Source organism: Anser anser (genome assembly GCF_964211835.1).
Source record: "Anser anser genome assembly, chromosome: 18".
In the NCBI taxonomy this organism is placed as follows: Eukaryota; Metazoa; Chordata; class Aves; order Anseriformes; family Anatidae; genus Anser; species Anser anser.
The window spans coordinates 2,179,542-2,195,771 of NC_139739.1; the positions used below are offsets into that span (position 1 = coordinate 2,179,542).

The 16,230-nt window shown below is 41.7% G+C and overlaps 1 protein-coding gene across 3 annotated transcripts in view; it reads left to right on the top strand.

Annotated features, from left to right (window-relative positions):
- HECTD4 (HECT domain E3 ubiquitin protein ligase 4) overlaps positions 1 to 16,230 on the top strand; it is a 75,354-nt gene that overhangs the window by 54,233 nt on the left and 4,891 nt on the right. For all 3 annotated transcript variants that reach the window (XM_083804169.1, XM_083804170.1, XM_083804171.1), the window contains exons 55-74: positions 637 to 797; positions 1,867 to 2,048; positions 3,465 to 3,670; positions 3,977 to 4,107; positions 4,328 to 4,533; positions 4,749 to 4,928; positions 5,210 to 6,513; positions 8,159 to 8,366; positions 8,667 to 8,890; positions 8,973 to 9,124; positions 9,321 to 9,427; positions 9,770 to 9,893; positions 10,685 to 10,875; positions 11,624 to 11,770; positions 12,607 to 12,726; positions 12,871 to 13,026; positions 13,816 to 13,919; positions 14,225 to 14,446; positions 14,858 to 15,024; positions 15,503 to 15,698. In XM_083804169.1, coding sequence (XP_083660295.1) covers positions 637 to 797; positions 1,867 to 2,048; positions 3,465 to 3,670; positions 3,977 to 4,107; positions 4,328 to 4,533; positions 4,749 to 4,928; positions 5,210 to 6,513; positions 8,159 to 8,366; positions 8,667 to 8,890; positions 8,973 to 9,124; positions 9,321 to 9,427; positions 9,770 to 9,893; positions 10,685 to 10,875; positions 11,624 to 11,770; positions 12,607 to 12,726; positions 12,871 to 13,026; positions 13,816 to 13,919; positions 14,225 to 14,446; positions 14,858 to 15,024; positions 15,503 to 15,698 — 4,488 coding nt within the window. The remainder of the gene's footprint in view (positions 1 to 636; positions 798 to 1,866; positions 2,049 to 3,464; positions 3,671 to 3,976; positions 4,108 to 4,327; positions 4,534 to 4,748; positions 4,929 to 5,209; positions 6,514 to 8,158; positions 8,367 to 8,666; positions 8,891 to 8,972; positions 9,125 to 9,320; positions 9,428 to 9,769; positions 9,894 to 10,684; positions 10,876 to 11,623; positions 11,771 to 12,606; positions 12,727 to 12,870; positions 13,027 to 13,815; positions 13,920 to 14,224; positions 14,447 to 14,857; positions 15,025 to 15,502; positions 15,699 to 16,230) is intronic.

The following is a 16,230-nucleotide window of genomic DNA, read 5'->3' on the forward strand; positions in this document are numbered from 1 at the left end:
TCCGTCGCCTAATACCGGCTTACTCGTTCAGGGTTCTCGTCCAGCAAGGGTCCCTGTTCGGGCGCCATTTGTTGTCGACGGAGGGAAGACACAAACGCTCAATATGAGTGTTAAGTATGCTTCAGCTTTAATGGATAGCTCAATTGTCTTTTATCGTGTACAGGATAATTAGCTCATACATATTGCAAAAGCCAAGCTCCTTATTGGTAAGCGTCATCTACTGCCCTATCTGTTAGTTCCGCATTCTTCTATCCGCTAGTTCCCCTTTCTAATCTAACTATAACTCCCAGGGCAGTATGCCCTCTACTATCATTGTTTCTGATTGCCTGGGATTTCTCACAAGAGTTCCCAGACAAGCCTTGCGTACGTGTCTTTGCTCTTGTTTCTCTAGACCAGCTGGGTGCGGTAATCCGCCATTTCCTTATCTTGCAGCTGCATGATATCAATGTGATTACGCACAGCGAGCCAGTCCTCAACATAAAGATACGTTGGGCAGGCACTTGAAAGATCGGCATCACACATCTATGAGCAAATATGATTAGCTATACTGAACTGCTTACAATGCTGATTTGGTGCTCTTTTTCGGAGAAAATATCATCATTACTGTGTTTGACAGTGCTGTTTTTGGTGTTCCAGGTAAATGAATTGGTACAAGTAGAGACGTATCTCAGAAGTGAAGGAGTTCTGGTTAGATACTGGTATCCTATTGACATGTTAGAAAGGCCACCTGCTGGCTATAGGAGGACTGCAACAAATGGATTGGTTACCCTGGATAATACCAATATCCAAATTCACAGGTAAAAAAGAAAAATAAATTTCGAAAGCATTTGCATTATATGAAATTCTGTAGACTGAGTCAGATAATACAAGTCTCTACTGCAGCCTTGCTTTGCGCAATAGTAAGTTTCTGAATCTTATTGTAGTTCTTGGGTTAAAGCTAAAAAAGATTAATTAAAGCTTCATGTTTTAGTATGTAGTGAGTTGGTTTTTGTAAATAAAAGAAATTGATTATAATGGTCTTGATGGAAGCATTTTAATAAAGAAAACAATCTTTCTGTATAAACGCTAAACCTAAGCAATTTAGCTTTGCAGAAAGCTTATGTAGTGCATTCAGTTATTGTGGGTTCATTCTTGCATAACTGTAGAAACCTGAATTTCACCATTAAATACAGGACTCTTTTGACCTCTTTAGATTGTGTTTCTCATTTGCAGGACTAAGATTTTAATGTAAAAGTTGCCAATATTAAATAGAAATTACACAGGAATTTGATAGGAAAAATTACTTCAAACTCAAAGCATGTTGTCTGATTTGTTTACAGATGAGATTTTTTTTCTTCCTGGAATAGATTTTATGAGTATTTTTCTCCCAAAGATTTTAAAGACATGAAACAGTAAAGGACCTTGATTTTTGTCATCAGTGACATGCAGCTGTTTTTACACAAACTGAGCAGTCTCCTGGGGCTTAGATTTGCAGGAAGACTGTAATGGAGTCTGAGAGCAATAGCATAGAAAACGGCATATTTTGTTTAATGCAAAGTGATACTTTGCCACATGAAAGCATTTTTATGTATTTCTGTCTAACAGGTATTTTTCCTGAAGCCTACGCTTCTTGTACCATCAATCAGTTGCTATCTGAAAGCTTAAGAACACTCTACTGACTTTGTGGAGAGTTGACTTATTCAGATGCCTTAATTGGGTACAATAATTAGATGGGCTATATAAGTAAGAAAGATTTGGGTTTACTTCAACCATTTAAGTCAAAATAAATCAAGTATATATATTTGGATACAAAGGCAGTTTGCTGGATACGGCTCATACTTTAAGTGTGTTGAAGCGATCAAGTATTTTGATATTTCTGTTTTCTAGAGAACTTCTGCGAAGTGAAGCTGCGCTGGCCAAGCTCTACTGCCGCATGGCTCTTCTCAATATTTTTGCCCCCAAATCTCCACATATGTTTACCCGTCTGTTTCATATTCCCGCTATTCGTGATATCACTCTGGAGCACCTGCAGTTGCTATCCAACCAACTTCTTGCACCACCTCTTCCTGGTAAGCACTAATTTTTGTCACAGCAGTTTTTTGGTACAATAGTCTTCTGGGGCAAAAAAAAAAAAAAAAAAAAAAAAAACACTAAAGTTTGGCACTTGTTAGTTAACTGTTAATGATAGCATTTGAATAGATGTCTCAATGGACTCCTGAAGTAATTACCTTAGTGATATGGTGTTAAAGTGAAGTTCTTGCTCGTGATCTAATTTATAAGTGCTCAAGAAAGTTCAGAGACCCTCCAAAGATTCCGTTCAGTGTGCTCCTGTCCCTTTGTCATCAGTGGCCTTCTGTTTAGGGAGTAGGGTGGGGTGGGGGTGAGGAAAGTACCCGTACGGGATACCTGTAAGGAAACTAAATGCCAGTTGGGTCTCACAGTTTTCAAAATTCAACTCTTCTTCATTTTACAAAGTGGTTTGTCCTTTTCCTACTGGAATCACAGATCTCATTAGAAAATATATGTGCTGAATCATGGAAAAGGATCTTGGGCTAATTCAAGTGAGTGTTAATAAAGGCAATTATTGTGACAAAGCTATTCTGCATGCAGAAAGATGTGTGTAACATGGCTGGCGCATAAGGAGGAAGTATGAATTGCTAAATAATAGGCTATTAAAATTTGGAAGTAAATAATTACCATTGAAAGAGTGCTGTTCCCTCCTCCAATGTCTTTGAAACTTGGCTACTTCTAACAGATGCTGCATTGTAAAAGATCCTCTTGCAAAGAACAGCATTACTTTGCATGGCTTGGAGAATAATTTTACAAGCTTTTCTTTTTCTTTTCTTTTTTCCCCCTGGTTTAAAAATAGTTTTAGTCTAAGTCTTGCTAATACATACAGTTTCCAAACTGGGGTTTTCATGAATTGCCCACAACTTTGTGCGCTGCACTTTGACTTTCTTCAGCTTCTCCCAGAACAACAACAGTGGGATGTTGGTTTGAGACCCACTTGGGGCCACCCAACAGCAGTCCTGTCTGTATGTGGGGAAAGCCTGAGGACAGATAAAGCTGCTTTCACCTCATCTAGAATGAGTGGGGAAGAAAGCACTTCTGATCATTTGTCCTTGCTGTACTTACGCAGTTAATGGAAATGTGCCTGCTTTTGTATATGGGACAAAATGAGTCAGCTGTGAACCCGTACAGCTCGGTGTGTGTCTGACAGGCCTCCCTAAGGGCCTAAGGTTTAAGGCAGGTGAAGAATACAGCTGGCATTTAGAGGGCTATCCCATCTGGAAGCAACGGCGTCAGGGAGTAGGTTTGGTCTTTGAAGGATGCATTCTCCTGCTGACCTTTGGGAGGAGGAGGTTTGAACTTGCTCAGGAGTGAAAGTTAGCAGCTTGTTTAAAAACTTCTTTTCACTGTCTCACAGGCTGCATAAACATTTTGAGGTGATCTCCAAATTTGTCATATTTTACTTGTTATTACAGATGGAACAATCAGTTCAAGTTCTATTCTTTTGGCCCAGTCTCTGCAACACTGCATACATTCCCAGAACTGTGCTGCCACGGACCTCTTCTACCAGGGCAATTCGCAGGCCATCAGAGAGTGGCTTACTGTAGCCATTACTCGGACACTGCATCAAGGAGAGGAGAGCTTGTTAGACCTTACTAAACAGATCTGCTCTTTTTTGCAGGTAAAATATTTAGTAAAGTTTTGTGAGCAGTGTTGTTTTCAAGGCCTGCCTTAGTAGCAACATTTACATGTGATTCTAATTTCCATAATACTGTCTGTCGCACCGAATTGTTTCTCTGGATTATATTGCTATTCTGATCATACTGGACACACTGAAAACACAAGCAGTAGCAATACACTGGATCATATTAAAATGAAGCAGTTTCACCCTATATCGTTATTTGTGGTGCTATATTTTATTTGAAAAAGAGGGGGATGGTTTGCTGCTGCTGCTTGGGGGCTTTCATTATGAAATGTTACATTACAGACTGCACCTGAACAGTTTCCTGCTGAAGAATTCCCGATTTCAGAATCCAAAGTCAATATGGATGTTAATTTTCCTGGGGCTGCATTTGTAATTGTGTCCTGTAAGGAAAGTCAGTCTGGATTCCGCAAAGAGTAAGTAATCGAGGGGCTGAGTGGCCAAGATGAAAGTAATGCTGCCCATGCTGCTGAGCCTCTGTGAACCCTGAGTACATAGGTGCTCATTTTGCAGATTTTTCTCTTCTCAGAGAGTCATTTTCTGGGAGGTGGGATAAATATTGCAGTGTTTCTTCTTGACTGAGTTGGGATTTTTAGTAGTTACATTCCAGCTGCATTGTTCTTTCTCTTTTCTTAGCTCTTCCCTGTATAAAGCTCCTTGGGCTCGAGTGCTCGTCTACGGGCTTGGGCATAAAGTGAAGAGGAACGGCCAGTTAAACCTAATCGAAGCAGTGTGTTATCCTCGAGATGCATCTCCAACCAACACAGGCCTAACACCTCCCCCGACAACCAATCAGTACCCTTCAGTGATCACCCCTACAGACAAGGTCCACATCAAACTAGGTAAAAATAAATATATTTTAAAAAATTTTTAACTGTATTCTTAAAATTGAGGCAAATATAATCATTACCTCTGTAGGAACTTCCTATATTGCCACTACTTAGTAAGGAAGGTTCTTATTTAGCATAAATTTAGCTTCAAAAAATAATCTTAACAGATACAGTATTACTTTTGCAGTGTCTGTAGTCATGGTGTTTTCACTGACCTTTTTGCTTAGGAGTATCTCCTCCTCCTGGAGCTGTGCTCGTCCTGCATTCTCTTCCCCTTGAGTTCCCCCTGGCAATGGCATTCACAGAACAGCTGTTAACTTGGAAGTTGGAAGATGGAGATGGGAAATCAGAAGATGAACTGGATACTATTCCTGCTTCGGTTCTCTTACAAGTAGTGGAATTTTTAGGTGAGAACGCGGTATTTACTTAACAACGACACGAATAATGTGCTGATTCAGCTGGAGACTTTAGGGGAAGAAAAGAAAAATGACAGTAGTGTTTCTGATGTCTTCCGTTATATTGAATTTTCATGTTTCTGTGTACTTCTTGAATTAGCCATTCAGGTTTTCTTACAACTGACGCACATCCATTGGGGTGACCTTTTCTTATTATGTGAGTTGTAGCAGTAACATTAAAGCTACTCCCATTGAAACAGCGCTGACTCCAGTGCCTTACCTTCTACACACAGGGAACTTTCTCTGGACAACCGACATGGCAGCATGCGTGAAGGAATTGATATTTCATCTCTTGGCTGAGCTGCTTCGCAAAATTCACAACCTGGAGCAGAAAAAAAATCCAGCAGGATTGTCATCTTCTATCGCCCTTCAGCTAAATCCCTGTCTAGCAATGCTCATGGCCCTGCAGTCAGAACTTCACAAGTTATATGATGAAGAAACACAAAATTGGGTGTCTGGAAATGCATGTGGTGGTTCTGGTGTTGGAGCAGCTGACCAAGGAAGATTTTCTACCTACTTTCATGCTCTGATGGAAGTCTGCCTTGCTGTAGCAGAAGTAACCTTACCCATCAATATGAGTGTAACAGCTAACGTGATGTCTTCAACAAGTGCACCAAATCTGAGCGACTCTTCTTCCTCATCGTCGTCTTCTCCAGGACAGACGCCACAGAGTCCAAGCCTGCTGTCAAAGAGGAAAAAAGTCAAAATGAAGCGGGAAAAGACATCATCTTCAGGCAAACGGTCTTCATCCAGAGCGGCTGAAACAGACGCTGCAATCCTCAGTATAGGAGGAAGCAAGCCTGAGGATATGTTATGGTTTCATAGAGCACTGACTCTGCTTATAATTCTCAGACACCTAACTAAAAAGGATCCACAGGGGCTGGGTGTGACAAACGATGCTGTGGCAGATGCATGTCAAGCACTAGTAGGTCCGACAGCTCATAGCCGCTTGCTTGTCATTTCTGGAATACCAACTCACTTGGAGGAGAGTACCGTCAGAAATGCAATCAGAAAGGCGTGTAACGCACACGGTGGAGTCTTCAAGGATGAAATCTACATCCCTTTGCAAGAAGAGGATCCCAAAAAAATCAAGGACAAAGCAGAAGGAGGAGAATGCAGAACTGAACTGGAAAAGCCAACCGTCTCCAGCAGTGCTGACAGTTTGGATATCAGCAGCTCTAGCAGCGTCACGCCTGCTATGAGTGTTAGTGCTTCAGCGTCTACAAGCCAGGCTTCCCTCTGCAGCTCGCAGGGCATTTCGCGGACCGTTAGTGACATCTCAGTTGACCAGTTTCAAGCAGGACTGGAGCTGGCCATCCCACCAGGACTGCTAGAACCACACGTTGTTTCCAGCCAGGAGAGTCTGGATCTTTCACACTGCAGTACCGGAAGCCTTGGCAGCCTTGGCAGTCTCGGGGAGCCGCTCGACAATGTGGAAACAGCATCTGTGTCTGACGTCGGATCGATGTACACAGTCACATCCCTGGACAACCAGCCGCTTCTGTCACGGCCAATCAAAGGTTTTGCTGTGGTGGAGGTAATAGCCTTCAATCAGGAGGGGTACTTCTTTGGTCATGGGTTCGTTTTCTTGTTTGTCTTTAGCAAAAAGTAGTATTAACTTGGTTTATGTATAACACCGTGATCTGACTATTAAGAAAAGTGTGTTGTATGTTTCCTTTTGTAAAAATTCTTCTGCTTAACTGAGGCCGTGACTTGAATGATGGAGAGTGGAAGGTACTGTTAGTACGGTGTAGCTCAGCACAGGTGCAGAATACAGGTATGTCAGTGTGCATGCAAGACTAAGGAGACTGGGAGTCCTCAGCTTGGACAGGAGGACTGAGGAACATAGTTTTCTTCTCCACTGGCTTTCTGTGTACCGTTCACAGACTTACTCGCTATCTATCAGAAGATGGGGCATGGGGTTTAGCAAGTAGCAAGTTTAAAACAGAAGGAAGTACTCTTCCGTGTTCCAAGTTGTAGAGTTCGTTGCCAGAAGGTGTTGTGGAGGCCGAGAGCAGAAATGAACCGATAAGGGATAAAGTTCATGGAGGACGTGCAGATCAGTAGCTATAAAGCACAGCAGTCTGCAGCCTTCAACTTAGGAAGTGTTTTAACCACTGGTTTCTGGAGGCTGAGAGAATATGTAAAGGCGGAGATCTATTCAGTTCCTCTTTCATATAAATTTCTTCAAAGATTTGCTACTGGCCACTGCTGGAGATTAATTCTGAGATAGGTTTGACCCACAAGGCAATTCTTTAATGACTACGTTTTCACAAATTTTAAGCCATCTACAGATTCCTCTACAGAGTTACTGTAGAAGAGATGATAAATTCTGTTGATGTGTGATTCAAAATTAATTTTTAAAAACATTGTAGGTGGTTGTCATTGACGTCAGGTCATTCCAGGTTTTCAGCTATGCGCAAGAACTCTTCCACTAACAGCATGCTGCAGATTTATCAGCAGCTTACCAAAGCACCGCCATTTCTGATAGTTGGTGAATTGAGAGAGACATTTTTGCATAGTCTGGGATTATATCGGTTTCCATTGTAGAAGAAAATCAGCTTATTCAAAGAGAGAACCTTCAATTGCTATTTTTAAGTTATTAATTGACGTAAAGACACCAGCTTTGAAGTAAACCATAAAATGCATATGGAAAGTTGTCAGCATATTCGTATTGAAACCTACTCCAAGTCTGTAGCTGCGCTGACAATGATGTGTGGTGGTTATTCTCAGAATCAAAGGAAATTATTGCTCCTGCTCCCGATTCTGTGTAGCTGAGAATTCAAGGTCTGTGCTAATGTAAATATTTTTCCAAATGGAGAATCAAAGCAAAGACAGCGGAGTTGGAAATAACAACAGGTTACCTCTGTGAAACTTTCAGCTCCTTATCTGATATCTCTGAGGGCTGTCTCCAGACTAAGAACCAAGCAACAGCTGTTTCAGCTGAGCATGATTAATCACAGCATAATGGTTTGAGTGGCCAGGTGTTCTTAGAAGGGATGTCTTCTAGGTAGAACCTGAATTCTCTTATCAAGTGATTAATGTAGAAGAATAGTAAAAGAAATTCAACAGTGGTTATTTACATGGGGAGGGGAGAAAGCTTAAGATCCAAGCTAATATAAATGAAAGTTAATTTGTTCTGTCAGAATTCCTATTAATTAATTTTGATATTTTTTTTACAGATAAGGTCAAGAGCTAAAATAGAGAAAATCCGAGCCAGTCTGTTTAACAGTAGTGACCTCATTGGTTTGTCAAGTCTGGATGGTGAAGATGAACTGATGGAAATGTCAACTGAAGAGATTCTAACGGTTTCTACAGTAAATCAGAGTTTATTTGACACACAGGGGAGCCCAGCACTAGAAGACTATTTCAATGATAAGTCAATAAAAGGTATGTGTTTTTCATACAGGCAAATATCTCACACTATGATATACAAGTGTCAGATTATCTGATCGCTCATAATAATTACAGTATTGGGCCAAAAGAGGAGAAGGCATTCGATTCTCTATTATGAATGGGGTATTAAAGTGCAGAGAGGTCAGATCTGCTAGTAGAATTTTTCTAAGTGATTTTTTCTCAGAGCAGGTGGTGTGTAATGTAATATTCTAGCTGAATGTAAAATGTTTTCTTGTGTTCCAAATCCTAAAGAGTTGCTACGGTATTTTGTACTCTATTGCATTTTTGTATTAGGTGAAAAACTGGTCCCAGGTGCTCGGGAAGTCCTCACAGAAATATTTAAAAGCTGCGTCCATTCTGAGCAAATGCTGAGCCTAACTCCAACAAAACCAATTAAGGTTGCTGATATCTATCTTAGTAAAGAGCAGATAAATTCTCAAACTCCTGGAAACCTTCTTCATGTGTTCTTCACAAACGTCCGCCCTCCAAAGAAGGTGCTGGAGGACCAGCTTACTCAGGTAGTGCTTTGAAAACTGTTTTCAGCATCTTTTTGTGTAACTCCAAAGTGTCAGTTAATTATTCATTTTTCTGTGTTGGAAGATTTTAAGGAAATATGGTGTGCCCAAGCCGAAATTTGACAAGAGCAAGTACAACAAGGCGGGCAAAGAGCAGCATCCAGTGAAAGTTGTGAGCACCAAGCGTCCAGTTACCAAACCACCTACAAAAGAGAAGTCTGTGCTCAATAGTGTCAGGTTAGTGTCTTCTGCCTACTGGCAGTTTTTGATTTCTCTTTAGGATCTAGGCTTTTTGCCCTCCCTATGTATTTCCTTGTACTGATTGTAAGAGGAAAATGTGTCTTTGAGAGCGAAAAAGACGTTTGAGTAATGTTTGGGATTTTTTGAACAGGCATAGGGAAACTTTAATTCTAATATTAATTTTGTCCCTTAGCCGAACAGCTTTAAGTGAGAAGAAACCTACTGTAAAGCCAAAATCTCCTGAGAAGAGCAAACCTGAAGAGAAGGACCCTGAAAAGTCTCCCACAAAGAAACAGGAAGGTAGTAGCCCTATACAACTTTTCTATAGTGTTACATCTTAAAAAGAAAATACATTTTGGATTGGCATGCTTAAACAAAGTAATGATTTGGTTTGTCTTTGCTTCTAATTGTTTTGGATTGGGCTAATTTAGTTGTTTTTTTCTTGGGTTAGATTCCAGGCTAGATTGGACCTGTGAGTAGCACAGTGTTTAGAACTACTTGAGAAGTGAGGCATGGTGGGCTGGGTAAAACCAGGAGGAAGTCATCTTGTACACCAATCATGTACACCAATCATTTTCCTGTGTGGTGTGTAGACTCTATAGAAAGTCATTAACTCTCTGATGGTTGTATCTCTATGTTCAGTTCCTGAGGAGAAGTATTTGACACTGGATGGATTTCACAGATTTGTCGTTGACCGATCTAAACAGGATATCCGTAGTGTGTGGAGAGCTATTCTGTCCTGTGGATATGATCTACACTTTGAACGGTAAGTTTTGGAAACCGTTATGGAAAGGTGATACTGATTAATTGTGCTTGCTTTAAACTAATTGATCCCAAGTGTTCCTATTCCACGTAGCTTTAACCAGTGTGTTAGTAACAAGCAAACTTCTATGCATGGCTGCAAGACGTGTAGAGAAAATTGTTGGTGAGATTCTTAAAACATCCATTCAAAGAGTCACTGTGATGTAAAAGTGCAGGTTCCTGACTTGTACACACTAAAGCTAACAAAAAATCATATGCCACACTGTCCTTATTACTTCCACATTGCATAATAAATGGGGCTAATGAGAATTGTAAACTGATCTGGCAGCAGTCTCTGGTCTCCTTCTGCAATGGCTTTCTGTTCTGTTGTTGGGTATTTATTTAAACTGGCAGCATTCTTACTGGATCAGTAATAATGTCAGAGAGGGAACTGTTACTTCCTTGTTAATGTTGTACAGGAAAAAAGTCCCTTAAATGAGTCCTCCTTATCTTCCTGTGTCAGTACACAAGCTAACTGCATCCATTCCCTTTCCCTATATCTCCTTCTAAACCTGAAGTGGTTAGTGCAGCAGATAAGTTTAATATGCTTTTCTTTTTTTCTTATTTAATAATACTGGGGCAAAGCAGGTGATAAATCAGTTCTTGTTCTCACACTGGAATTCTTGTAACAAAACGACTCCCCTTAAGAAAAGGGAGAGAGAAGTAGAGCACCCTACCTGGTATTGTGCTCAACATGCTCTTAGTAAGCAGTATTGCCTTTGCATTTCAACAGGTGTATTGCCTCTTACGTTTCAGGTGCGCCTGCATTGATGCGAGACATGCTCAGAAAGCGTCCCGGAAATGGACTCTGGAGATGGACGTGGCCCTGGTTCAGTACATTAACAGGCTTTGTCGCCACCTTGCGATTACACCAGCACGGCTCCATCCCCATGAAGTCTATTTGGATCCAGCTGATGCAGCAGATCCCAGAATTTCCTGTCTGTTAAGTATGTACAGATTATAGCATTTAGAATTGCTTTGTAGTGTTGTTGTTCTTATTCCTATGCTGTTTATGGGTTTGTCAGGAAAGGCACCTGCTGGAACTGCTGAATCTTTTGAAGAGAAGCTCCCAGGGATATCCAGGCTCCCTGGTTTCACACGAGAGATTAGTTTTCTCAGGTCTGTTTACTGAGCAGAGAGAGATTCCAAGCTTGAAGTGACTGAACACAGGGTTACAACTGACCTTTTGCTTTGGTGCTTTTGTCCCAGACAGCTGGGACATTCTTTGGAGATGCAGACTATGAGCTATGGGGAACACTGAGTCCAGGTCCCTAGAAATGCACTGCAGCTGTTCTGTGCTCTCCAAGCATACCTTCCAGGCTATTACAGGAAGATATCTGAGTTTAGCTTGAAGGAGGAAAAAAGGTTGGATTTCAATTCTGGACCTAGGGAGACTTTAGTCACCTAAATCTGTTCGAAGCATGAAGTTGCTTTTAAGAGCATTTCTACATGAATGCAAATTTAATGATGATGAAAGACAGTGGACTCAGATACCCAGGAGTTTAACATCCAGGAAGGGAAGTCATGGTTCACTGCTGTTCTTGTGTTGCCAGCCCTCTTTGTTGATGTGCAGGGGTCAGGAGGGGCTGCTCTCGAAGGAAGCTCCTGTGGCTCCTGGATTGAATCCACTGGAAGGATGGGCGTTCCAGCAGGTAGGGGGAGTCTTTATCTCTGACCGAATTTTTTCCACTTCAGATGTTCCCGTTGAAAGTCTACGCCTACGGTTTGCACTGCTGCAGTCTCTCAATACAACGTTAGAGACGTTCTTCTTACCGCTGGTGGAGCTTCGGCAGACTGAGATGTACAGTAACAGTATTGCTGCGTTGCTGCAAGAGGCCAAAGGTCAGTTTCTCAGGGAGAATGGCAGTTGCCTGAAAGGCTGTGCTATGCACCATGTTGAACAACTTAATATATTTTGCAAAAAAACTTTAATGCATGTAAATGTGTGACAGAAATGACAATATGGAGGGGAGAGGGAACGCAAGATGGTGATTTTGGTGCACTAATGCTGGCTTATTGGCCGTATTCTTAGCCTGATAAGCTGTCACATGTCCAAAATGGCATTAACCCAAGGGTACTTCTTAGTTTTTTATTGGTTTTGTGTTTTTAAAGGTGGGAAGTGGTGTAGGGGGGATGATTCTTGCAAGAACTTGCTATAGTTTGTTTTAATCTGAAAAAGGAGAAGATACAGAATTCACCAGAGGGTGTTAGCGTGCAAAGGCTTTTGTTTTGGCCCAGCTAAAAAAAAAAAGCTTGGGAGCCTAGTATGGAGAAGTGAGGAGTGTTCATCAGAGTTCTTTCCCCCATAAATCTGGGCTCTCCATAAAGACAATGTGACAGCACTACTTTTTATCTTGTTTCATTTCCTCCAGCATTACTGTCAAAACATCTCTGATTTCTGAAAGCTATTTGGCAGTGTTTCTGATTAACAGAATTTCTGGTGGAGCTGCTAGGATCTATTTATATAACAGTAGAGTTGTGTTCATCAGTGTCCTAATCCAGTGCACTTCTTCTAGTAAGCATCAGTAGCAAATACTTCCAAATAAATTTGAAAATGTGTATTAGCCATTTCTTATCTACCTAATGAAGATCATTGGCTACTGAAGATTTTCAGAAAACAGGGTTGTAGAAGGGTGGATTAAAATTGAATTAATTGGAATATGCATTTCTTTATGTAGGTTTAATCTTTTATGACACAAAAGTAACTGTAATGAACAGAGTGCTGAATGCCACTGTCCAAAGAACTGCAGATCATGCGGCCCCAGAAATCACCCTGGATCCCCTGGAAATAGTTGGAGGTATGGGAAATGTTTATCCTCCTCAAAAGTCATTTTAATCCAGTGTAGCATGTCAAATCTGTCTTAACAAAGCTCAGATACGTTGTTAATGCAAAATACCCTGAGTATGAGGATTTTATCTTTCTTTTATTTGTTTTTCAATAGGGGAGATCCGTTCTTCAGAAAATTCCTATTTCTGTCAGGCAGCAAGACAGCTCGCCTGCGTGCCATCCTCGCAGCTCTGTGTTAAACTCGCCAGTGGTGGAGACCCTACGTATGCTTTCAACATTCGGTTCACAGGGGAGGAGGTTCATGGTACAAGTAAGTCGGGATTAAAGAGTTACCAGCGTGGGTGACATTGGGAACAGTTGTGAGAATTTACTCCAAGTGGATCCCCAGTTTCTACCAGAATGTGGCTCCTTAACTTTAAGGAGCAGCATTACCTTTAAGGTATTTTTAGTCCTGCAGATGGAAAAAAAATGGGGAAAAAAAAATCTTCCAGTAATTAAGCAAGCCGGTTTATTTTCATCTTTTACTTAATAAAACAGGGAATTGTGTGAGCATGCAACTTTGCGAACTTTTGGTACCTATTACTGAACAAAGGGCTGCCTGATGCCTTCTCTCAAGGGGAATTTTCTTTTGAAGGTCCATGGTTGTTACTGACAGTATCTCTGAAGAGATAAATGCTGCTTTCCACGGCTTAGTCTTTATGACTTCTAATACATTGCCTCACTGCTTTTAGCTGGGGAAACACACTGCCTGCAGGACCCTGTTGTTATGAAGATAGCACCCGTCATCTTCTAATCAAGTTATGAATTCCATTTGCAGGCCAACTGGTGTAACAAGTGTTCGTGCTAGTCTTACACATAGAGTGCTGGAAGACAAAGCAGCATTTAGGGATTCAGCAGGAGGCAATTCAATGAATATCTTTGCATGTAATTAAACTATTAAAATGTGAACTTGGGCATGAATAATAGGCTGGCAGGGCTGGCATCTACGCCACCATTGTTTAAGCCACGTGTCTGTGCAGTCAGAGAGGTTAAGCATGTAATCTAAGGTTTGAAACATGATTTCATTATTTCACTTCATTATTTTGCCTCTCTCTTGCAGGTGGATCTTTCCGTCACTTCCTTTGGCAAGTTTGTAAAGAGTTGCAGAGCTCCTCGCTCTCCCTTCTCCTGCTGTGCCCAAGCTCTGCAGTCAATAAGAACAAGGTGTGGTGTCTCAGTGCAAGACAAGAAGTTGCCTTTCCTTCCGTGAATGTGTGTGTTCGAGGCCAGGTTGAATGGGGCCTTGGCCAACGTGATCTAGTCGGTGGCATCCCTGTCCATGGCAGGGGGGTGGAGTTAGGTGATCTTTAAGGTCCCTTCCAATTGAGCAAATTCTCTCTCAGACAATTCAGTGGTATTCATCTTGTTCAAATCAATATTTTCACAATCACGTTAATTTGTGGACCTGCAGGGTAACATCAATTGTTAAATGTTGGTTTGTATACTCACTTTTTATTTTTTCCCTAAAGGGGAAGTACATTTTGACGCCAAGCCCTATAACCTATGCAGAGGAGCAGCTATTTCACTTCTTTGGGCAGCTTTTGGGTATTGCAATACGAGCAGATGTTCCCCTGCCACTTGACCTCCTGCCCTCATTCTGGAAGACCCTGGTAGGAGAGCCACTGGATCCTGATGTTGATCTCCAGGAAGCTGACATCCTCACCTACAACTATGTAAAAAAATTTGAAAACGTAAGCAATTTTATTCTCTTCTTCAGGGCTTTGCCCATAAGCACTGTGTTCTAACAGCAGCTACGTTTACTGACTGGTAACGGTCAACTTCGTTGCTAGTAGTCATTGAGCAGGGTCACAAAGTGTTTATTTTGTGTGTGCAGGATTTTACATCCTGGTGAGAGGTTTTTCCAAGCCAATCTCATGTGCTGCCAGGAGCAGTGGGATGAAGGCTTCTGAAATGTTTGCTGAAACTACACCACTAAACCAGACAGTAACTACCAAAGCAGTTACTGCCTGTTGGTGTCCGTGATGTCTCCAGGTGATATAATCAATGCACTTCGTACACCGTGGTGATGCCTTGCCTGACTCACAGGGATGAGATGCTGCGACATGTTGGTCATCAGGTGCTGTTCTTGTGTTTTGTGGTAGATAAATGATGAGACTGAACTGGAAGCTCTGTGTGCAGAAATAGCTTCGCAGCATCTAGCGACAGAGAGCCCTGACTGCCCTAATAAGCCATGCTGCAAATTCACCTACCTGACCATGACAGGGGAAGAAGTGGAGCTTTGTCCCAGAGGCAGGCACGTTCCAGTGGGGTGAGTAACAGCTTCCTTGGCAGGATGTTGCAGTGGGTTACGTGCAAGAAAAGCATCTCTGGAATAATTTTCCAAGAGCCAAGCTCTCCCAAGAAGCTTTTGTAACTAGCTGAAGGCTAGAACAAGCTGGGAACACTTCACATTTGTTGGCAGGAACTTGGGATCTCTGGCACTACTTGTTTTTTGTTCTGTAAGAAATAGATGGTTGAGGAGCAGTGCTTATCGACTGCCTGCTGGCTTGAGTAAACTCCCACAGTTACAAGGCCTGTGAGAAATGGGTGACATGAGTGTGAGAGAGGAGGAGAAAGCTGAAGTGGACTTGAATTGGAAGGCATCAGAATGTAAATAACTAAATGCTCAGAGTCAGTTATTCAAAAACAACCTCCCCATAAAACCCTCCTGTAAGTAACGGTTCGGGGGTAGCGCAGGTGGGTTCCTAAGCACCCTCCTTTCTTGTCTCGAATCTCTGCCCTTACAGATGGGAGAACAAGGATGTTTATGCAACTGCAATCAGGAGCTTGAGGATGCGTGAGCTGCAGACTCCGGAGTGCATGACTGCAGTGCGTGCTGGACTCGGGTCAATCATTCCCCTGCAGCTTCTGACTACGCTGACCCCTCTTGAGATGGAGCTGAGGACGTGTGGGCTTCCATACATCAACCTGGAGTTTCTCAAGGTATGAAGAACTGCAGCTGCTTTGGCAAAAGCTGCCAGACTGACAAGCAGAGGTGGATCTTTCCCCATGGAAGGTGTCAGAGGAGAACCTTCTGCTTGTGTTACACCGTGACGGTCTGTATGGCACACTGTACTTGGACACCCCCCTGTCCCCAAAGAAGTTTTTAAGATTTCACAGGTTTCAGAGAATAACAGCGGTGGGGCTGTTGTTATAAAAGTTAAATGAGTTTACTTTTTTTCCTTATATATCAAATCTTAATTCCATCTCTGTTTTATTGAGCTTTACTCAACATTTGTCATTGAACTTAAGGGCTGAACGAGCTGCTGCCCCTATTTCAAATGGCAATTAACCTCTGAAAATCTAAAATTAATGTTCAACAGACAATTTCTGGTTCTAAATACTTTTATTTCAATACCATAAGAAATATGCCATTAAAAAAGTTTTTTATGCGTAGAATATTCTCAACAAAGAGTATTAGTCTTGTTTTATTTTCCTTAAGCAGCAGCAATGATGAACTGCACCAGCCCTGCAT